The sequence below is a fragment of the Phyllostomus discolor genome, chromosome 2 (assembly GCF_004126475.2).
Source record: "Phyllostomus discolor isolate MPI-MPIP mPhyDis1 chromosome 2, mPhyDis1.pri.v3, whole genome shotgun sequence".
Classification (NCBI taxonomy): Eukaryota; Metazoa; Chordata; class Mammalia; order Chiroptera; family Phyllostomidae; genus Phyllostomus; species Phyllostomus discolor.
In genome coordinates, this window is record NC_040904.2 from 13,625,775 (window position 1) to 13,649,349 (window position 23,575).

The following is a 23,575-nucleotide window of genomic DNA, read 5'->3' on the forward strand; positions in this document are numbered from 1 at the left end:
CCCTGTTCTTGCAGCGGGTGCCTGGAAAGGGGGGCTGTTCTGTAGACGTTGCCACAGTGAGACCCAGCCTGGCCACTGTCTTTCTCCTCCACCCCCCGCCCCCGGCCCTCCTGATTCCTCTCAGCACTGCTCTATTTCTCTTCTTCTCCATAATACGGGTCACGTATTAACCATGTGAATTCCTATTTCGTGAGATGGTTGTTTCTTTCACTAGAACACAACTCCACAAAGACAAGGGTCTTTGTTGGCTCACTGGTTTCTTCCCCACGCCTCACGTAGAGTAGAAGCTGTCATTTCCCTTGGGGGAATGAAGGAATGAGCAGTCTCTCTGAAGGCAGCCTAGTCCACCTGTGGGCTACTGGCTCAGCCTCTCAGATACCTCTGACCTCCCAGGGTTGCACAGAAAAAATGGGATGCAGCTTATATCAAAAGCATTTCTCATCCAGAATTGTCCCAAGCTTTTGGAAGCAGGGTGTTCGTTCTTCTTGAGGCAGTAACGTGCTGTGAATAGAACTAGTTTGCTGTTGTATTTTTTCACGTGGTATTAGGGGCAGACGCCCATGCTGTGTATAAATGGTATACCTCCCACAGTATGCTACCAAGCTGTTATGAGACTAAGAACATTGGTAGGAAGGTCATCCAAGAGTCAAAGACACACGTAGATGATGGTGGGAGTGCTGTTTAGGACTTAGTAGCTAGCAGTCGAAATCTAGAACTAAAAATGCTTAACCCTGAGTTTTAAGTCTCGTTTTGTTTGGAAAGGTGACTGTACCCAGCAAACTTGTTTGCGGAAAGAATGAATGAGCATGTCCAAACAGGGGCTGAGGGCTGGCAGATTATTCAGTCTCAAGGGCTATGGGACCTTTCCCTTTGACCCTAGTTTCATAATCCTGCTTCTGGTGAGCACTGGCTGGAGGTGGTTTGCCAGGTGGCCTACAAAGCAGGAGCAGCCTGGAAAACAGGCCGACAGACACCATAGCAAAGTATGTTTTGGGCCAGTTCACGTTGTTCATTAACCAAAACAGACCCTTTCCAATGCCCTAGACACGTCCGTGGACTATCCCTTTCTGCTCTAAATATTAACTTTACAGCCTGTTGGTGGTTTTCCGAATCCCAAATTCAGATTTATTTCTCTGTATCTGGGGATGTGAGTATGCTAGATGAAGAGTATTTCCCCTCTGTGCAGTATATGTAACAGGGTAGTTTTTCTTCTCCCCACACGTTAAAGGGGAACGTGTGTGGAGTGACTCACACAGTAGGCCCTCATGAAGGGAGGCTTTATGATTTGACCAACTGGGAAATCTGGGCCCATATCCCAGTATCCAGGGCACCTCAGAGGTGTCTGAACAGTATAAACTGCCTTGTGGAAGTTTTACAAACAACACAAAAATGAACCCTCCTGAAGCCAATCTGTCTTCACTTTCCAAGTGGTTCAGGTGACCCCGGTGACCGCCAGGCCCAGCTCCCTGTTCCTCTGTGCCCGGGAACATGCTCTGATACTCCCTGAGCCTGTCCCTTCCCGAGGGAGCTGCCTTGAAAGTGTCAGGGCATAGCGTGCGGGCTTTCCTGCCCCCACCACCATCCTTGTTGTGATGTCTCTGGTCTAGCGCAGACTTGACCACCCAGTGGCAGCCAGTCCTGGTATGACAGTGTCTTCCCATGTAGGAATATTGGAGAAATAGAAGATGAGTTGTCTGCACAAACTCCTCCTTAAAATGTTCTCCCCGTCCTCCTCACCAGCTGCAGGGTAGTGGTCATGAAATGCTAAATTCATTTTGAAAATATCGAGATGTGTCACCCTTCCCCTCTCCTTGACGGGATAGCGATCCGGTTTGCTGGCTGATACGAACACAAGAAAACTTCACTCACACTGATTGAGATGCATTATTAGTGTGAATGGTGAAAATGTTTGAATAAAGGATGGGAAGAGAGACAGCTCCCCTTGAGGTTCTCAGCTGGAGGAGCAGAGGTCACTAACAAGGATTGTACTCTAAAAAGAAAAATAGCTTGACAGAATGGAATAAGTGTGTAACACGGCTTTGTATTTATTTCCACATGCTTAAAAAATGTTTGATATGTGAAATATTCTTTTTTTAAGATTTTATTTATTTATTTTTAGAGAGGGAAGGGAGGGAGATAGAGAGAAACATCAACGTGTGGTTGCTGGGGGTTATAGCCTGCAACCCAGGCATGTACCCTGGCTGGGAATCGAACCTGGGACATTTTGGTTCCCAGCCCACGCTCAATCCACTGAGCTACGCCAGCCAGGGCTGATACATGAAATATTCTTAATCTTGTTAAATGTACTTCACGTGCTCGTGTCTTTATTATTTTCTTCTCAATATTGTAAAACTGTATTTCAGCGTAGGCTAACGAGGCTCAGGTTTTAGTGTCTTCCTCCTTTCCATAACAGTAGACAATATTTGCAAATCATAAGTGTTGGAGAGCCTTTCTACTTATATAGTAAGTTTTATAATTCCACTCCTCCAGAGAGGGTGCCATGATAAGATGAACACGCTTACGGCCCCTGGCCATCCTGATCAGGGAATATAGCCCCAGACATTTTTATTTATGTAAATGTAAAATTTGATTTGCCTAATTTTGTCATTCTGCCAGATTATTCTGTGCCAAAAAGAATTTTAACTTGTTCTCCCTTGAGCTGTACCAGTGATGATGATTAAAACCATGGGAAATGAATTTTAAAATGCTAAATGCTATTTCCATTATAAGTTGGGAAAACGATTAACTCAGACATTCTTGTTTAGTGATTTGCTTGAGTTGCAGGAAGATATTTACCTTTGTTTATTTTGCTTGTGTGTTTTTTGTGTTTTTACAAAAACAAGATTTTACATGGAAAATTACCTTTTAGTCTTAGAATTAAGAACTTATTTTTAATAATTGCAGTCTTTTATGCGGGTTATACAGAAAATTTCTTAGGAAAAAAATCCACATTTTTTTCTGCAGTTGGTACTTCACGGTCCTGTGCGTAATTTATTTTCAGTGGATTTGAAAGAAAAGTAGCTCATTTTTCAGTGGCGGTGTAAGTTCCCCATTTTGAGTTAGGATATAGTAAGCTAAGGCGGAAGGAAGTGTGCCTACAGGAGGCCGTCTTTCTGCAGGGTGACTGACGTGTGGTGTGGCTCTCCCTCTCCTGATGCTCCCAGTCACTGGTGTGATAGGCGAGGACACCGGAACACAGAGTACTTGTTACAGCCCTGGGCCTCAGCGTGGCTAAGTCTGAAATCAAGCTGGGCCCAACTGCAAAGCTCATGCTCCTGCCTTTCTTCTTCCTTTTGCTGTTGAAATAACCTCTCCCTTGTCTACTAAACAAAACTGGGGACAGATGTTTTTCAGTATGTATGCCCTGTACCAATCCCAGACCAACTGACTCCAAATCCACTGGTGGGGTTGTAAGGGGTGGACACAGAAGTATTGGAGAAAAAAAGTCAGGAATATGTCCCACATCCTTCCTTGCCCTTGAAAACCCGAATAGATACCTTAACTGCTCTTATTTTTTTAATAATTATTAAGCAGTGATTGGAATAGAAGGAACGAAACCAGAATGAATGTTTCTCTTTAATGATAATATTTAATTGTGTAACAAAAAAGCCTCTGGTTTTGGTGCAAATCTTGGGGCCAATGGAATCTTAACATTCCAGGTGTTTTTTTAAAGCATGTATAAAAGACATTGATCTTAGAGTTTAGTTTCAAAATCATATAACCATAAATTCTTCTCATTCAAGTCTTTTTGGAAGTTTTGTATTTCAAATATAATAGTCCAGTAATTAGAGAAGATTAGTGAAGAATACTTAGAACATTAGGGAGACTTGAATTATCTTTTGAATAAAAAACAAATTGATTTGGCCTGAGAACATAGTTGCAAACATCTATTTTTATTCTATTGGGGGGGGTTGGTTGATTTAGCTTCTTCTTTATATCAAAATATTTTTAACTTAAAAAAATAAGCTCATAAATGCTCTGAATTCTTACTAGAATTCTGATCTGATCTTTTGGAAAACTGCTTGCATAGGCATTATGATTCACTCAGCATGTGAATTAAGACATTTTTGTTTTATAATGCACACTCCAATTTTATGGGTATTTACGTTTCCACATAATATAGCAGTATATGTTGCAATTCAGTAATATTGCTCAGAGGTATTATTGGAATTCAGAATAGAAATCACTTCCTTTTTGACAACTAGTCGTATGAATCAGTTGACTATGGCCAAATTTGTGGAAGTAGAAAGTTTCTTTTATGATTTCAAAAATTCATTTATTAACTTTTTGAGTTTGGTAGTGTTTAAAATGTTTTTTTCAGAAAAGACGGTGTGTAATCAAGCTATCTAAAACAGAAAATGTAGAGTGTAGGATTTACCTTTACTCTGGTGCAATTATTCTACAGTAGACTAATTTTGAGATTTCTTTGGCTTTTGTAGGAATCTTAAGGCATAGTATTGATGATACATCATTTACTTTCAAGATTACAAAAATTAATTTCGCAAAGCCTAGGCATTAGGACGCCATGTCTGTATTAAGTACCAACTGTTTTTGCTCCATGCCTGCTTGTTTTGCAAAGGATTTTAAGTATAATATTATAATCACTAAAGGGACTATTTTCAAGACTTTCCTTCACCTGATTCTTGAAAGGGGTGACACTCATCTTAGGTGCTGGGCAGTGTCTCGTGGTATCCTCTTAAACAGCATTAACATCTTGTGTGTGCGTCTGTACTAAACTCTTTGTTCTGGAATAAACGAAAACTATGGCTTTCTTTGAAATGACTGGATAGTCTGCTTCTCTTTCTCAGACCTTCTTCCCTTCTACTTGTAGTTCCTACCACAGCAGCCAGCACCCCTGACGCCGTTGACAAGTACCTGGAGACCCCTGGCGATGAGAATGAACATGCCCACTTCCAGAAAGCCAAAGAGAGGTTGGAGGCCAAGCACCGCGAGAGAATGTCCCAGGTACTGTGGCTCGTCCGTGCTTCAGCCCCTGCAGCGAAGGGAAAATCGGGTCTTGCCTCTGCCTCAAATCTCCTTGGCGGCCCAATGGCAGATGAATATCTAGGGGTGGGGGAGGTCTTTCATTTTATCCAGATCCTTAAAGACATAGTCTTAATGTTAAATATTTGCTGTAGGGTATTGATTGGGAGGGCCGGGTTGTATGCTCTTGAGCATCCCACCTAGGAAAGATCCAAGCGTTGGAAGTATAATACGGTTTTGGAAGCAGAAATTCAGTGTTTACAACATTCTCAATGCTTTTATTGTTCTATATGTAGAGGACCTGTAACCATCATGTTAAAAATTAAAACCCATTAAAACATTCTTTAGTTACCATTAAAGAACATTTTTGTATTAAGCAGCTGATTATTATATCTTTGATCCAGTCATTTCTTACAGTGCTCATTCATAGGACTATAGAAACTTACAACTGAAGTGAAACATAATAATCATTTCATCTAGTTCCATATGTTTTTTTAAGATCGAGATGGGTCATTAGTAGACTACAGTAATCATGCCTTTTTATTTCTGTCTTTTTCTGGCAATCTGGCATCTGAGACCTTACTAACCCTGCAGAGGCTGTCCCTCTGGGGCGAGCCAGTTCTGAGAGGTAGCAAATGATTAGTCTGTAAACACACCTTTCCATTACAAACCAACCACTCAAAATCTGCACCCCAACTACCTTTTTTCTTTGGGCTCTTGCACTGTAGGCGACTAGCAACCTGCCCTACTTGCCTCAAGCCTGGGTACCAGGCACCTAAGGACTGACAGCCCCCGTACCCCAGAACCCACCCGAGTCACCCAAATCCGTCAGTCCTAAACTTGCTGAGCCACTTGACCCTGCCTGGCTCCGCCCTTGTCTCACAAACCACAATAAAGGATAAAGGTTGTGTCTGTGTTTTTTTTTTCTCACTTTCCCTGCCTCCTGAGCGACCCTTGTGCTTGCCCATGTGACCTGTTGGAAACTGTGTGTTCGTTGATAGCCGTCTCCTGGTGTATTGGCCTCACTACACCTGAATAACAATAGAACCTATGTTTTGAAACATACAACTACTGATGTATCTATAGGCACAACACAACAGAACACAATTCCTTTCTTTTGTTTGTTTTTTAAGAGAGGGACCACAATACTTGGACTACTTAGGGATAAACATCAAGGGGAAGAGAAGCGGAATCATAATGCTTGGGCTCTGGAATACAATATGCCGTTCTGGTTGTCGGCCTTCATGGAACCCCAGATGCGAGCTGAGCTACAAAGCTAGCTGTAGTGGAAGAGTGAGGTTTCCCCTGAGGCTGGCTCTTGAAAACTAGGGGTTTTCTGTAGGAAAGACACAGGTTGATGTGTCGTCTTTGTTTAAAAATCAAGGATGACTGTGAGTTGTATCCATTACCACTGAGATGATGTCCTTTAAACTTAAACTCTATCTCACTTCCTGTCTTTGAAGGCTTCAGGTGCTTCCCGCCACCCTCAAAGCTCGTATCTGGGACAAGAAAAAAAAAAAAATAACAAGACTAAATACTGAACACTCAACTAGGCATTCCCAGTGCCTGTCCTCACAGCCCAACCCCCGGCACCCCAGCTTCAGGCTTCCTGCTTTTTCTCCCACCCCCAACTGCTGCCATCATATTGGCAGCATTAAACAGCCATTGGCCTCTGCTCTGCACGTGCTCACGTTGTCTTGGCCTTCCTGTCACCATCAGCACTAACTTCCTCTGGAAACGCCCTTCCACTCTCCCTCACATTGGCAAGTCCCACCCACTCCTCATACCCCACGTAGTCCTCGGAATGGGGCAGGCAGTCATTGCTCTTGCGTTTCATTCAGTTCTGTGTGTTTGATCCTTAATTTTATCAGTGATTGTTTTATATCTATCACGGTCAGTCTAGAAAGTATCCAGCCATGTACTATGAAAAATGGAGACATTTCTTGAAGAAGATACAAGAAACATTGTACATATGACAGTGATGCCTTGGTTCCCTTTGAAGTGGGCACCTTGGGTCCTCACACAGTTCTCCCAGTCGTCACCAGGTGCCCCATTGTATTTTCCTGAATCTTATCGATTATATGAAATCTCTTCCCTTTCAAAGGTGATTTTAGTTTTGGGAAAATCCAGAAGTCATAGGGCACCAAATCTGGGCTGTAGGAGGGTTGAGTTACCTGGGTGATTTGATGTGTCACAAAAAACTCTGCACTAGACATGATGCATAAGCAGGCATATTGTTGTGATGAAGCTGCCCATCACCAGTGGCCCGTAGCTGTGGCTTTCTGAATCATGTGAATAGTTCCCACAGAGGAATGTTCAAGCTTAGCAAGCAAAATTTTGTTCAAGCAAATTTTGATACAGATTCGTTGTTGTGCTCACTCATTTTGAATGTGACAGCCACACAGTACACATGCTCACTCAATGGCATCTACCACCCCCACTGACTAGTACAGTGAAGTCATCATTGTTCATGCATGTGCATTCCAGTCCACTCTTCTTTGCTGCCAGGTTACATCAATGTCATGCAAACCATTCTCATTATATTAACAATGGCTTTGACTTTTTCTAGACAGACCCCGTATATATAAAGTCTTATCTTCCCAGCTGAATTGTAAACTTTTAGTCCCTGTGAGTTTATATGTCACTTTACTAACCTTGCATTTCTTATTTGAACTCAGTCATTATTTTTAAAAACTGTAAATCCTACATTGTTTTTTCTCAGTGCCTTTGTTGTTTTGATCTCATTAAGATAATTGAGCTCAAATACTCTATTAGTTTTAGACATTATTAATCTCTCCTAGAGTAGTAACTTAATTTTATTTTAGCATATCTATTTAACCCATGATTTAGTGCATCTTCATTTTAATAGATTTTCTTCATCTTTTAGTCATTAGTTATATGAGATAATTTAAGGGATGTTATCCTGGATCAGAGAATGCAATCTGCTGGATTCCAGAGGTCATAAGGAAGTGAGGCTGCCTCCATAATCTATGGTACTGAATTCTGGGGGCTCTTCGACTTTGAATTTGCCTGCCTCTTAAATCTCTCCGTGTTAGTTGTCCATCGTCTCCGTGTGAAACAACCAAGTCATTGAAGATCCATAAATCCTGAAGACGCTGGTAGTTTTGTGCATACAGTGGGAAATTTCTTTATAAGAATATAGGCAGCAACCACCTGAGAATTTTTAATTTAAAAAAGCAGTCCTTTTAATTACTTGTAGTTTTTGTTGTTTTCTTATAAATACAGAGGATTTTGTTTATTTTGGTTTTTTGTTGTGGTGGTTCATGGTAATGCTGAACTTGTCAATTTCTGTTGTTATATATTACAAATAGTATCTAGCAAATAGAAGATGCCAAACAGTTTAGAAGTACTTTTAATAGTTATGAACTTCCCAGTTTTATTGTTCCCTTAAAAAGTTCTTTAAAATAAAAGTTGACCTTGCTCTAAGTATATTATTTTTAAGATAGGCATCAACACCTCAGAATGGCCCTTCCTGTCATCACCAAATATAAATAAAATTGGTTCATCTGCTGGATTTGCCACTTTATAGGAGCCAACTGGGCCACAGGGGACAAAAGCGTGGTCTTTAGAGCCCCAAAGAGCTTGGTGTATATCTTTCCTTTTCCATCTTTTCCCTGCATGACCTTGTGCAGGGAAACTGCTTAACTGGTTTCGAAAACGGGGATGACCGTGCCTAACTCATGGTCTGTTGTGAGGGACCAATGAAATGAGATAGATTGTGTAAAGCACTCAACACTGGACCTGGTGTGTATAAGGTCAGCAGTAATATTAGCTATTACCCACTACCTCGCTGGAAGACACTGTTCGGAGGGAGGTGTGTATCTTTCAGTAGGGACATTATAGGTGGATTGTTTTATTTGTGAGGGTATAGGATATTATTAAATTTCTCTGAAAATCAGCATTTTATTTCATGTTTCTAGAAACGTTTATTTTCAGTTTACTGGCTAAATAAATCTTAAGTATTCCATGATTTCTCTTTCTTAAAGTTGTAATCTCAGATTCTGATTATACACAATGAAACTGGAAACATTTCAATATAATATGGAAAATCATCTTGTTACATTCTAGTAAAACATTTGACATCCCTCACAACTAATTTTGAGACTCCTGTCTAAAGAATACATAAGAGGATAGTGCCACTGTGAACGTTCTTGAAGCAGGAAATTAAAATATTTTTAATGCAAGGCTTATCTCTCCTCCATAAAAGCAAAGGTGGTCTTCAGCAGACCCCCGCGCACTAGTGCTCTTTGTTAGCTCAGAGACACCAGAACATCTGGGACGGTATGTTTCTTTTCTTTTGTGTTCTCTTCTTTTCATAGCAGTGGGGCATTTTTCCCAGTTCGGCTATGAACTTTTTAGGTCATTTTTAATACGCTTGTCAAATGCAGTTGAGAATATATTTCATTACATTCGGTGCATAATATCGTGAAAACAACACAGTATGCTTGTCCTGTATCTTATCCAACCAGTCAATGTGAGCATACAATGAAGTATCTCATTAAAAACCCACATGGTGATTTGATGTTTGATGCGGTGTTATCTCATAGCACTTGCCTGTCAGTGGTTATTTACTCCAAGCCTCCCTTTTTTTGTGATCTTGAAGGATGTCAGGGAAATCAGTTCCTTAGGGATAAACACCTATAAATAACCAGCTCTTACAGAACAGAAATCAAGTCGTCTCGTGGTTTGGAAATCCACACAGTATGCAAGTAAACATCTGTCACCAGGCCTGCATTTTGCTTACTTGATCTTTCTGGCCTTCCTTTTACCTAGCTCGGGTATGAGTTGCACTGAAGAAAAAAACACACAACAACAACAACAAAAAACACTAGTTGACACCAAGTAGTACACTTGAAAGGCCGCTGTAGGTGGGCAAGATTTTCAAGGCTTTTTTTTTTCCAGCAACTGCAGACTTTTCCTCTGCATTCAGATCAATGAGAGAACTTGTCTCAGGGAAATGCTAGGTGAACAGCAAGGCTGAGAGGAGGAAACTTTATCTTTCTACAAAATGGTTTAGCCTGGTGGTCATTAAATTAGTGTTACTTGCCGAGAATACATTGTACTGCATTCAGAACATATATGGACTCTCGGGGAATTTTAGGGGGATGTAGGGCTCTGTTGCTGTTCATGGTGTGGGTTGGTAAGCAGAGGGCTCTGATTACCCATCACCCCTTCAGTGGGGTGGATCTCGGGGTTTCTGGCAGCAGAAGTATCCTTTTCTTTCCTCCAGTATGTGCTGCTTGTTGGCACTCTGTTCGTGGCATGTCTACACACGTGTGAAGTGTTGTATGTGATCCCCACCACACTCTTTGAAATTTTATAACTTGCTTTCCCAAAAGACTGAAACCAGGGTTTCAACTGAATGTTGGAAGACCTTGTTCAGGAAATAGGTGTCCTTTATGAGTTGTCAATGTTTGTGCTCACCAAGTAAAATGACCTTCCGCCATTTCTCAGGAAAAGAAAAAAAGACGACGTTTGTTTCAGAGGGCCATATTGCTGAAATGAATTTGAATATTTATGTTCAATACACTACGGGGATAGATTTACATCTTAGTGGGAGATCAAAGAGTATTGAAACAAACACTGGAATGTGATCATTGTGTCAAGTGTCAAGTATAGAAGAAAAACCAATCTAGCTCATTAAATCTGTATTTGAAAACAAGAACTATGATTTTAAATTTAAATGTCTTCCTGTTTTTGTAGGTCATGAGAGAGTGGGAAGAGGCAGAACGTCAAGCAAAGAACTTGCCCAAAGCGGATAAGAAAGCAGTTATCCAGGTAAAAGCTGAGCCCGTTCTCACCGAGAGGCGCCGGCCAGCACCCCCGCCCCGTTCATAAAGTGCCCTCCACACTCCGGTGTGATTATTCAGATTACTGCTCATCGTTGTCCAGTAATGGAGCTGCTCAAACCCTGCCTTATGTTTGTTCCCAGTTAGCTCAGGTCATCGTTCTTCTCCGTAAAACTCCTACTGCAACTCGCAGTCTACTTTTCAATCAAGAGTCTGTCTTTTTGGTGGCCATAATCTTCTGCTGCTTCTTCCCCTGGCAAAAATTATGTAATAATTACAATGTTGAACGGCAGCTCCTTTCAAAATTATCTTAAGTAAATACGATATTATCATGGTCGTTTTCTTAAATTAAAATACTTTGAATAAAAGAGGAATATTTTTTAATATGCAGTGTAATTTAGAGTTTCAAAAAGACATAAATTGCCCTGGCTGGTGTGGCTTAGTAGATTGCATGCTGGTCTGTGAACCGAAGGGTCACTGGTTCGATTCCCAGTCAGGGCACGTGCCTGGGTTGCAGGCCAGGTCCCCAGTAGGGGATGCTTAAGAGGCAACAGCACATTGATGTTTCTCTCACTCTCTTTCTCCTTCCCTTCCCCTCTTTCTAAATATAAATGAATAAAATCTTTTAAAAAATAAATAAATAAATATGTTTATCCTAAATTATGGTTAGTCAAAGCAGTCTTCAAAGACCGTGTAAAATATTGATTGACAATGAGAAATTAAGTGTCGAGATAGGGTCCAGGAAAGGGAGTAACCCATAAAACATGCTGTATTGGTCCGAAGGCTGGAATGACGATGAAGTCTTTGAATGAAATGAAATTTGATGTCCCTTTTCAATGACTCGAGCACACTGCCCCATCCAGCTTGCTCAGTTCCCGAATGACACGTGCATGTGTTTGCAATGGCAGCATTTCCAGGAGAAAGTGGAGTCTCTGGAGCAGGAAGCCGCCAACGAGAGGCAGCAGCTGGTGGAGACTCACATGGCCCGCGTGGAGGCCATGCTCAACGACCGCCGCCGCCTGGCCCTGGAGAACTACATCACTGCCCTGCAGGCTGTTCCCCCGCGGGTAGGTCTGGCCTCACGGCTCACTTCGGTGCACAGCCTGGGCAGCGGGCCTGGGGGCTCTGGGCTCCGAAGGCCATGCATGAGGAGGCAGTCTGGGGAAAAGCTGTGAGCACATTTCATTGTTCAGAGCTTCGACCTGAGTCCCTTCATTCCTTCTGGAAGGTTAAAGGGCCGCGGGGCAGCTGCCTCCACAGGGCTGTCTCAGCACAGCAGACACGCTTTTCTGCACAAGAGTCGGGCAGGCTTCCCAGGGACTCGGAGGGCGAGGCCTGACTCAGGGGGGTTGGCCAGGGATGGTGGCCTCTCGTGGTAGAGTTGAAATCAGGGAACCACTTTGGATGGAACCTACCCCAGCCCCCTCGTCATACGTGATTTAGGCAAGACTGTACCTACAACTTCATTAAACGGTCTTCTCAATGAATAGGGAAGACCCAATTACATGCTGCCTCTAAGAAACTCACTTCAAATGGAAAGACAAAGAGGTGAAACAAAAACCCAAGGGTGGAAACAAGGATAACACTCATCAAAACAAAGCTAGAATAGTTCAGTTCATAGCAGACGGTAAGTCTCAACTTTTCTTGACCACGTATGAGGTCAAGAAAAGTTGAGATTAGGCCAAGTTTTAAGGATTTTTAGTGGAATAAGAGAGACTAGAACCAGAATTTCCTGCTCAGAGTAGCAGCCACAGTCTCTGGAGCAGCCCTAGTCTGTCATGCCATCAGCAGCAAGGAGCCCTGTGTGCGATTTTCGGTAATAAATGCCCACCAAGGCTTCCCGAGCAATGCAAGTACAGATTCCCTCAGTGAGGCTTTGTGGGAGAAGTTAATTTGGAATTAGCAATATTCTGGAGGTGAATGTGTATACAGTAGGCCTACTTGCACTGTCCATGATGAAGCAAAGGGTACCGAAATCTCTGACTCGGGAATTGTGGGTTGGTCTGTTTCTCGTGCGACTCGATTAGGTTTTGCTTCGTGTCTTAGGGACAGAAACGTTCAGGGTTGTTACGTGCTCTTTCATGCCCCCTTAGTCATCATCAAACACCCTTCTTTATCCCCACTACTCTCTTTTGCTCTGAAATACTGTCTGATATTAATTAAGCTATTCGAGCTCTGTTTTGATTCATGTCATCATAGTGTATCCTCTTCCCATCCTTGTACTTGTGTTTTACTTCTGTCTTTATATGTGAAATGGATTTCTTAGAGGCAGCATGTAATTGGGTCTTTTCTTTAACTGAGAACACTGTTTAATGAAGTTGTAGGTACAGTTATACCTAAATCTATCATCTTGCTCTTTGTTTTCCATTCATCCCATCTGTGTTTATTTCTTTTTTTTTCTTTTTTGCCACCTTTTGCACTAATTGAATATATTTTTATAATTCTAGTTTATGTCCTTGGTTGCCTTTGTAGCTATAACTCTTTATTTTGCTAATTTAGTGTTTGCTTTGGGGTGTATAGAAAATATTTTTAACTTTTCACAACGATACACCACTTCACGTACATTATAAGAAACTTGCAATAAGCAGAAAAGTGCTTCCAATTCCAAGTTCCTGTCTTTGGCCTGTGGTTGTCACAGTTTCTTCACTGTATGTCATGGTTATTTTTCTTGAAACATTGTTATTTTCTTTTAAAGGAAGCGGGTATAAGGGCAATAAATGATAATGGAAAAATACCATTTAAAAAAGTTTTAAGTAATTAGAAAAATACTTATATACCTATGTAGTTACATTCCTGGTGCTCTTCATTCGCTGCGTAGGCCCACCTGGGATCATTTTTCTCCTGCCTGCATGACATCCTTTAAAACTTCTTTCAGTGCGTGTAGATTGTTGTTGTTGTTTTTTTAATAATAACGATGCTCCATTGTTCACTTACTTGCATTGTTTCCAAAAAGAGTACGACATCATCCTTTTCTTTGTCTCTGAAAATAATATATCTTTATCTTTCCACTTTTAAGATTTTTGTTTATAGTAATTTTGAATAGTTCAATTATTATATGCTATGTTGTATTTCAATCTGGCTATTTTTTTGTCTTATACATTGTAGTTTTCATATCTGTTTTTTCACACCTTTTATATCCCTACTTACCTTTTTTGAACTTATAAGATGCATTATAGTAATTCCTTTCATGTCCTTGGTTGCTACTTGTAACATCTGTGTGACTTTTGGGTTCATTCTGATTAATTTTTCTTTCTTATGTGTATTATTTTTCTGCATCATTTTATGCCTAGTAATTTTTTATTGTGTGTCAGACATTGTAAATTGTACCTTTTTGAATGCTGGGAATCTTTGTATACCTGGAACTAACTATTCTTGAGCCTTGTTCTGCAGTGTAGTTAAATTACTTGGAAACAATTTTGCTTTTAAGATTTGTTAGGTGGGATCAGAGCAGTTACCAGCTTATGACTTGTTATTCCCCAGTACTGAGGCAAGAGCCTTCTGAGTAATCTGCCATGATGTTGAGTTTTCCCACATAGGTGGTAGAAGTAGGTACCATTCCTAGCCCTGTGTGAACATCAGACACTGTTACTTCTAATCCTTTTGAATGATTTTTGTTCTGTGGCCTTGATTAGTTTTGTACATTCATGCACTGATCATTAGTCAGCTACATTCTCAAGAGGCATCGTCTGCATGCAAATGTCTGGGTTCTCTCTGAGTCACTCCCTCCTCTCCAGTACGCTCTGCTGAGCCTGCTGGCCGCCTTCGTCTGTCCAGACCCTCACTCCATATCTTCAGCTCCGGAGTCCGCCAGGCCCTGCCGGGGTTCCCATTCCGGGGGCCACAGCCCAGAAACTCACGACAGTCAGCTTAGGCATTTGTAGGGCTCACCTCATTTGTTTCCCATTGTTCACTGTCCTTCATCTGATGTCTAATACATTGTTGAAACATAATCCTTTATTTTTTTTCTCTTTTTCGGTCATTACAAGTGACCGATGAATCTGTTGGTTCTTTCTTGATCTTGGAGGGAAGTGGCAGCCTGTGTGTACATTATGTAACTAAACCAAAAAGCCAACCGTTTGCCCTGATTCCTTTCATCATTTTGGTTTTTCTTTCTATTGTGAAGTTATAGTACAGAAAGCTTTGAGGAGCCATACGAGAGCTCCTGGGACTCTTCCAGATAGCAAAATAGTATTGGCCCTGTTCTGCTGGTGACGTCACTGAGATCGAGTGGCTGGTCCAGGGTGACACCACTGGCAGTGGACAGGGTGGAGCCGTGGGTCACAGTTGACCACTGTCTGCTTTCTCACTAGACCATGCTTCCTCTCCGAACAGAAAGCTTTTGAAAAAGAAGGCTCACATTAGCATTTTTATTTTCTATTCAGAAAAAAAGTATCTGTTGCTGCTCAGTAAAATTCCATTTGTCTCTTCAGAGAAAAAGTCCTGTGCTTACTCTCTTTTTTGAGAGAACTCAGGGTCGGGAGGCGGGGCCATCCGGATCCTTTGCCAGAGCAGGGCAGGGTCATGGGTGTTGAGACCAGAATGGTAATAGCTGACATTTAGTAAAGCATTTCAGCTAAAGTCCAGTCTCTGAAGTACCATCATTGCTCAGTGGTCATTGATAGAGCAAACATAAGATGAGGACTGCACGGAGCCTTCCACCAGTACACACTTCCCATCTTTCAGGTCAGCCCCTCGGCCAGCCCTGGAAAGACAGCCACAGGAAGGACATGGGCTGAAGCTTCAGTGCTCTCCAGGGGATGTTTTCAGACTGGTCATAATCACGCTTGTTCTGGGCCTGGTGGTCACTTCGTGTAGAATTAGATAGCGTGTTTATTTGGAATTAAAATTAACAACTGGATTAGGAAGAACTGTTTTACTGTGAAAAAATATCCAGTTGTTGTTGATTGATCCAGGGGTTCCTGTTGAATTCTCACCTAGACATGGGCAGTGCTCTCCCGTGTACTGGCAGCTGGAGGCGGGGAGTCACAGGCCTGGGGTTGTGGCCTTACCTGTCATCTCTCTGCAGTTCCCGTCTTTGTCTGCCTGCTTTATTTAAATATGAACATACAGCTTGAGAAGGCACTTAGCTCTGTACTTGGGAAAATGCGAGACACTGAATGGATCAAAAAACTACAGTACATTTACACAAAGGAATTCTATGCAGCAGCAAGGAAGAAGGAGCCCCTACCCTTTGCAACAGCTTGGATGGAGCTGGAAAGCATTATGCTAAGTGAAATAAGCCAGGCAGTGAAAGACAAATACCATATGATCTCACCTTGAACAGGAACCTAAACAACAAAACAAAGAAACAAGCAAAATATAACCAAAGACACTGAAATAGAAGACAGACTGACAGTGGCCAGAGGGGAGAGAAGAGGGAATTTCAGGGGAGAAAGGGCAGAGTTTACAGGAACAAATTTAAAGGACACATGGACAAAAACTAGGGGGAGAGTGGTAAAGGGAGGGAAGTGGGGAGGGTTGGGTGGGTGGGCTGGAATGGGAGTAAAAGGGAGAAAACTGTACTTGAACAATGATTAAAATTAAAAAAAAGAAAATGCGAGAAACTTCTAAATCCCTCTTTGAAGACTTTTATATATTGCTATTGAAAAACATAAATCAAAAGCTCACCAGTTATTGTCTATGGAAGGTCACATCTTGTACTGGAGCCATCGATAGATATGTACCAGGTCTCCCTCCTAGTTAACAGTGCCTAGACAATATGAAACACTCAGTAAAAGCTGAATATAAAGAAATAAATTAGACTAAGTGTTTTTAATAGATTCTGTAGCTGATATTACCTTCAGAGTAATTATCCCTTTAGCCCTAACTTCATTCTACCATATAGTCCCAAACTTTGCAAACATGAAAATCTGAAACAACGTGGATATTTTTCCCACCGTATCTTTGAAGCTCAGGCTTCACCCACACTTTCGTCTGTATTGAACCCAAGCATGGAAGTCCTGCAGGATGGTGCTTTGTTCAGCTGAAGTTCCTTGTTCTGCCGTGAATTTCATGTGTGAGTCCCCACAGTTCCTTTTTGATTAATTACGAGCCTCCAGCTGGTGTACTCAGTGGCCAGTGTAAAAGTGCATTGTTTGAATCATATTTAGAAATATCTATATGTTTTTCTAAATATTACAATAGTTAAAAGCAGTTTTACTTTCTCAGGAATAAAAATATACCCAGAATGAACTCTTCATCTGTTGAGAGCTAATGAGTCTGCTAAGGACCAGGCCACTGAATTTACTTTTCCAAAAGTTTCCCTGGAAAATCAAGGAGTTAGATTCCCTGTCCCCCCAAAATAAGTTCCTTGCCCCCGCAAAAGTTAAATTCCTCTTCAAAGGTGCAGCCCACATGGTTCAACTGTGGAGACCTTCAATCTACCAAACTTAAGTACTACTTGAACCTATATTATCATCATTTAACAACCAGTCCTATACTTCTGGCTTCTTACTTCCTCAGAGCTCATATTCAGCTCCTACGGCCGCATGAAATATGGAGGAAACACTAGCAAAGTACTACCTGACGCTGCCTTCCTGCCACTGTCAGGGTTCCACTTCACAGAAGGGGAGGAGCCCATGAGGCTGCCTGCCTGGTCAACATCCTGAAGAGCAATTAGACTTAAACAGGGTCCTGCGTAGTTAAACTAAAGGCTGTATAGAATTTCTATTTAAAATAAACTTTCCATGGTAGGCTCAGGTCTGGAGAGCCTTTGGAGCTCTTAACTAGCAAGACTTGAAATGTGTTCAAGATGAGAAATGAATGACCATATCTTAGATTTTGGAGTTTTGACTGATACTTGGTCTAAATCTTTCTGTCAAACAACATCCTGATTATTTTTGTGTGTTCCTCTCTGGCCGTCTCTGTGCCTGTGTGTCACACATAGTAGTGCCGTTCCGTGTTTTCCCAGGTTCTCATGGTGGCCGCGTCGTGTCCAAATAAAGTTAATTTCCTGCCTATAGCTGCTGCTTCACATTCAGACTCAACATTTAATGGAGAAAAACATTGTCTGTGTCTTTAGCACCTGTGCTTTTTTTTTGTTCTCATTTCTGATTAGTTCAGCCACGTGTTGAATTTTCCTGAGGTTCCTGAAAACTTCTTCATAGAAATCTTTGGTCAAACATGAATGGACTGATTCGTGAGACTTACCATTAAGGAGTATGTTTTTGTCCCTCTGGTGGGGTTTGGTTCAACACTATTTGGTGAATTCTAGCAATAGGGCAACAGATGCTGAATAAGAAGCAGTCACTGGAGAAAAGAAAGGACAGTTACTCATGGGTGTATTGTGACAGGCACACTAGTGAATGCCTAGGGAGGTTCCATCGTTCTTTAGCCAACGTGAATGTTGGTGCAACTCTAAGTTGTGTAAAGCAAAAGTGAAAGTGAGGTGCTTGACTTGGCTATTTCAGTTTTTATACGATGTTGCTAACTGTCCTCTTGTACAACCCTTCATTTTCTGCTCATCACTTTCGGGCGCAAAAGACATATGAAGCATTTGTAGGATATACGCAGATAGCATAGATTTCCCAGGTAAGTCTCGTACATCTGCTCCTCAGTATAATGGGTGGTGAATAAGCTGAAAATCTTTTGCCTAGGGTCTAACATGCGATTGCACTGAGGCAGGTCAGTACTAAGATGTTTAAAGATGTTCTAGTCTCAAATTTTTGATAGAAATTTTGTAAAGCTGATCAAAATATACTTACAAGACTGGGAGGTTGAAAATCATCTTTGAGAAATGTAAATAATTATGCTATGCTTCATATTAATTATTCATTCAGCATTCATTTATTCTAAGTTGAGACTTGAAAAACTGGTGAACACAGGGCAACTCAGTAACTTGAGAACATTTAAAGACAGACCAGCAACAAACAGTAGGTGAAGAGGAAAAAATGGAGAATTAGCATTTATTGAACAAAATCCTATAAATTCTGCTGAGTGGTGGGCGTGCTATTTCGGCAGTGCCTCTCAGTATTACCTCCTTACCTTCCTTGAATCTTTACCAAGCTTAATACACAAGCAGATCTTGATAAAGATCAGCAGTTAAGTTTGTAGCCAGAGACACTAGTGCTGTCTGTTTTAAAATTGAATTAAGTTAAATAGAAAATTAAGAAGTATGTAAGAAAGGCATTAGCTTGGAAGCTGTCCTGTGCCTCTGAGACCACATACATCACCCAGATTCCCTCCAGAGCAGAACCCTGCTGGGTCACAGGCTTCAGAGTTGAAATGGCTCTCCCCGAGGTGCTGTGAAAACGTACAGCGCCACGATATCAGATTTCATTCCAGCAAAGGCTTTGTATATATATTCATATCTATTTTCATTTCACCTTTGAACATGAGAACATAAATATTTTCATTGTTCTACAAATGCACAGCATGTTATTTAATGACCCAGTGTTCACTGAGCTGTCCAGGGTTACAGGAATCAGCCCTAAAGAACAGAGAGCAACCAGGGATCTTCTTCCTAGAAATGTGTGTGTTGCACACACAGTTACACATGGGTTTCCAAGAATTTGCTCATTCTGTGAAGCTCATCTGTGGATCAGTTGAAAGATCCCAGGTAATACTTGGGTTTCTATAAGCTTTATCTTGAGTTTTTTAATATTGATATTTTTAGTACATCAGGGCCCTGTGGTTAGGTAGAGGAAGAGGAGAGGGTGAAATTGGAAGAAGTTTAGATGTAAATGTCTTTGCAAATGGTAACCAGGTAGAGGGTGCAGAAAGCAAAAATGCCAAAATCCAACTTACGAATACACACAACTACAGCATGTGATTGCGACCCTCTCTGAAGAAATCAAGACTGTGTCACAGCTGCCATTTGTCAGGCGGTCAGGCCCATCTGACAGACCTTCCCAAAGCTCTGTGGTATTTTGAAACATCTGTCGTTTACACCTCTCCTGCGACCCTGTCTGTCGGGCTTTGCCGTCTGGGTCGTGTTCATAATCCTGTCCATCGTTCAGAGCTTCAGCATGTTTCGCTGCTTGACCACACAACAATTTAAGACGTAAGGCTGCACGGTTTCCAGCGCTTCTTTGCTGTCAAGTCAGCTGATCTTAGCTCTAGATCCAGAGTGTGTTCAAGTTACTCCAGAAACATAAATCACAGGGCTTGGGCCAGGTCCTAAATTCGGTTCTTTATGGTGCCTTCCGTAATTTAGAGCTGCTGTGATCTCTGTAGCTAGAGGAAAAACTATTACCTCTGTGCTCGGGGCTCTGACACCAAATGTGGGGGGAGGGGGGGTGTTCTCTCACATTAAAGAACTCCGCCACTGCCTAGAGTGAGCACAGACCCCACAGGTTCAGGGCGGAGTCCCACAGGACTGCCCCCATTTCAGAAGCCAGTTGCAAGTCCCAAGTCATCCCTCCCTCCCCCTCTCTCTAACAATAAGTAAATAAAATGTTTTTTTAAAAGATAAACACAGGTGTCATGCAAAGGTTCCTGTGGAAGCTGAATGTTTGCTTCTTGTTTTGTTTTGTTTTGTTTTGTTTTTGTTGTTGTGGGGGCTGTTATTTTGCTTTGTTTTCAGAATTTTTTCTTGCAGTAGTAAGGGATCTGAAAACTATAAATCAGAGTTCCCAGCCTCCTCCCTGGGTTTGGTAATTTACTAGAACAACTCACAGAACTCAGATAAATGCTTCCCCTAACCCTTAGTGATTTATTAAGAAGGATGGAACTCAGGAACAGCCAGACAGAACAGATGCACAGGCAAGGGGGGGTGGAGCTTGCGTGCCCTCTCTGGGCACATCATCTACACTGCATCCCAACCTATTGACCCACAGAAACACTTTGTATAACAAAAGATGCTCCTGTCACTCCTTTCACTCAGTGATGTGCAGTTCTTGGTACTGCACATCAGGGGCTGGGAGCAGAGACCCAGTATGCGTTTCCTATATGTCACGGTAACCAAAATAAATTATTTCTGAGAACTAACAAAATGTTCTGAAAAAAAAAAATGCAACCCACCAGCTTCGACTGAATGTCACTAATCAGTAAGTGACAAGATAAGAACCACACTTCTTTTCTACATTGTTTAGTAGACTGTAAACACCTGTCTTTAATTCCCAGGTTTGCCATCTATAGAACCTGGAACCTGGAACAAGTGATTTAATTAAAAGAAGTCTCTCTTTATCTGCAAATTGGGTTTAACTCCTACTCTCGTAGTTAACATTGTTCTAGCTTCCGTTAGACGTATTTAGAAAAACGGAAGGATTAATTGAAGGTTGCAATGAAATTGCAAAGTAGAAACATATCTTCCACCCTACAAATAGAAAGAGTAAAGTATATTGTTAGGACAGAATCTATGGAGGCTTCGGTGTGACGTTCCTATTAGGAAGTCATCTGTCTGTTTCCATAGGGAGGAGGGAAGGGATGGATGGGAGATGACCTCCTGTTTGCCTGGGTGCTGCTGTGTTCTCCTGCATCACAAAACCAGAGCCAAGTGGTAACCTGGGCGTGCTAGGAACGGATGGAGCTAGTACATACATATTCTCAACCCCTGAGAAACACTGATGGGCAGAGGGGGTGGAGAGCAAGAATGTACTGCCATTTCCTGAGTTGCTTTCTCAAGACTTCTGTATTCAACTTGGCCTAGAATTGTTTTGCCTTCTCATACTAATTTTAATAACTACAAAAATCATTCCACTGCTGGGACTATACCCTAAGAATCCTAAAGCACCAATCCAAAAGAACCTATGCACCCCCACGTTCATAGCAATGTTATTTACGATAGCCAAGTTCTGGAAGCAGCTCAAGTGCCCATCAGTAGGTGAGTGGATCAAAAAACTGTGGTACATTTACACAATAGAATACTATGCAGCAGAAAGAAAGAAGGAGCTCCTACCTTTCGCAACAGCATGGATGGAACTGGAGAGCATTATGCTAAGTGAAATAAGCCAGGGGGCAAAAGACAAATACCATATGATCTCACCTATAAGAGGAACTTAGTCAACAAAACAAACAAATGAGCAAAATAGAACCAGAGGCATGGAAACGAGGAACAGACCGAAAGGGACCAGAGAGGAGCGGGCAAGGGATAAGGGAGAAAAGAGGGGAAAAGGCGCAGTGAAAGAACAAGTACAGTATAAACGGTCCATGGACATGGACAACAGAGTTAGGGATTGAGTGGGATGGGGGATAGCAACGGGGGAAATTGGGACAACTGTAATGGAACAATAATAAAAATAATAAAAATGAAGATGTAAAAGAATCATTTCATTGCTCTTCTGGGAAAAGGAATATACCATAGGTGAATTTTGCAGTGGACTTTAAAAGTCTAGCTCAGCTCCTAGGGTTAAAGATAAACAGAGACGCCCTGGCTGCTGTGGCTTGGTGAGTTGGACATTGTCATGCGAACCAAAAGGCCGCCTGTACGATTCCCTCTATTCCCTGTCAGGGCACATGCCTGGGCTGAGGCCCAGGTCCCCAGTTGGGGGCATGAAAGAGACAACTGATTTATGTTTTTCTTGCACATCAATATTTCTCTCCTTGCCTTCCCATCTCTCTAAAAATAAATAAAATACTTTTTTTTTTCAGAGAAACAAACACGGGTTTGATGCTAAGGAAGCGTCCCTGAATGCTTGGTCCTTGTTTTGTTTTGTTTTGTTTGGGAGGGGGTGTGTTTTGAGTGTGAGGGGGCTATTACTTTGCTTTGTTTTCAGAATCTTTTCTCGCAATAGTGAGGCTCCATGTGAAATGCTGAAGGCCAACACGGCCGATTAAACTCAACGGAGCCCACCTCAAGCAGAAAGAGGCTTAACTCTCCCTTGGTGTGTTTTTTCAATCTGCACACAGAGATTTTGTACATTCTATTCATATGCTCAAGATTTCTTGAAATCCGAGGTGTAGAGCTGTGAAAATAATGGCCCTGAACCTATTTTTGAAAACAGGAGAGAATTGCTTTTTCGTGGTTGGTGATTAACTTCCCCAGTCACGGGGGTGGAAACCACTGGGGTGCAATTTAATGCTTCAGGAGAGGGCTTTCCGAATCACTCCCTCGTGACCCGGAGAGGTGAGGGTGCTCCCCATCGAGTGAGTCATTTTCTCCCTCCTCCTGGGCAGGATTTCACCCCCGGCTTCTCAAGGCTCTTGACAGATCATTGCTTCCCATTAGGAAACGGTTTAAGGCACAAGTGTCTTCTGATAAGATGCCAGATTTCTAGATCAAGCATAAAAACCACCGAGGGAGGACCATCGAGCTCAGCAGTCCTGTTTCAAAGTGCCTCCCACGTGAGCCGTGGGATGAAAAGCTGCGCATGCAGATGTGACAGGCATTGAGTCAGTGAGATGTGTGTGCTTGATACTAAGTCCAGGGACAGCAAACTTACGGAATTGCCTAAAAGAGCAAAGTGGGAAAGGCAATACCTCTGAGAAGCGGGGAAACTAATTTTTAAAAAATCTGTCATAGGTAAAGGCCATAAAATTTCCTTCAAAATTGCATACTTGAACCTCATATCAAAACCCACGCCATAGAAAGGGTCTTCTGAAATTAATGAATTGAATCTTCCTGTCAACACCAGTGTGAATGCGCTACAGGGTCTGTTAAATATTTGGGGGGAAATATTGGGCCAGGAACTGTGCCAGCAGCCAAAGACAGGTTCGACTCTAATTCTAAAATGAGAACGTGGTTCATAATCCAAAATGTAAATCTCCAGGTTAAGTCTGTTTGCCGGTTAAATCTAATCCATTCCAGTAATGCCTATTCTTAATTCTTGAAGAAATTTCTTCTTTAAAATGAATTTTTCAAACGCAGTATGATTGTGAATTTAGTGCAGTCTGAAAAATATCCA

General features: G+C 41.8%; 1 protein-coding gene across 8 annotated transcripts in view; it reads left to right on the plus strand.

Annotated features, from left to right (window-relative positions):
* LOC114489650 (amyloid beta precursor protein) overlaps nt 1-23,575 on the plus strand; it is a 245,126-nt gene that overhangs the window by 157,074 nt on the left and 64,477 nt on the right. For all 8 annotated transcript variants that reach the window (XM_028503545.2, XM_028503548.2, XM_036017550.1 and 5 more), the window contains 3 exons: nt 4,832-4,965; nt 10,708-10,782; nt 11,702-11,860. In XM_028503545.2, coding sequence (XP_028359346.1) covers nt 4,832-4,965; nt 10,708-10,782; nt 11,702-11,860 — 368 coding nt within the window. The remainder of the gene's footprint in view (nt 1-4,831; nt 4,966-10,707; nt 10,783-11,701; nt 11,861-23,575) is intronic.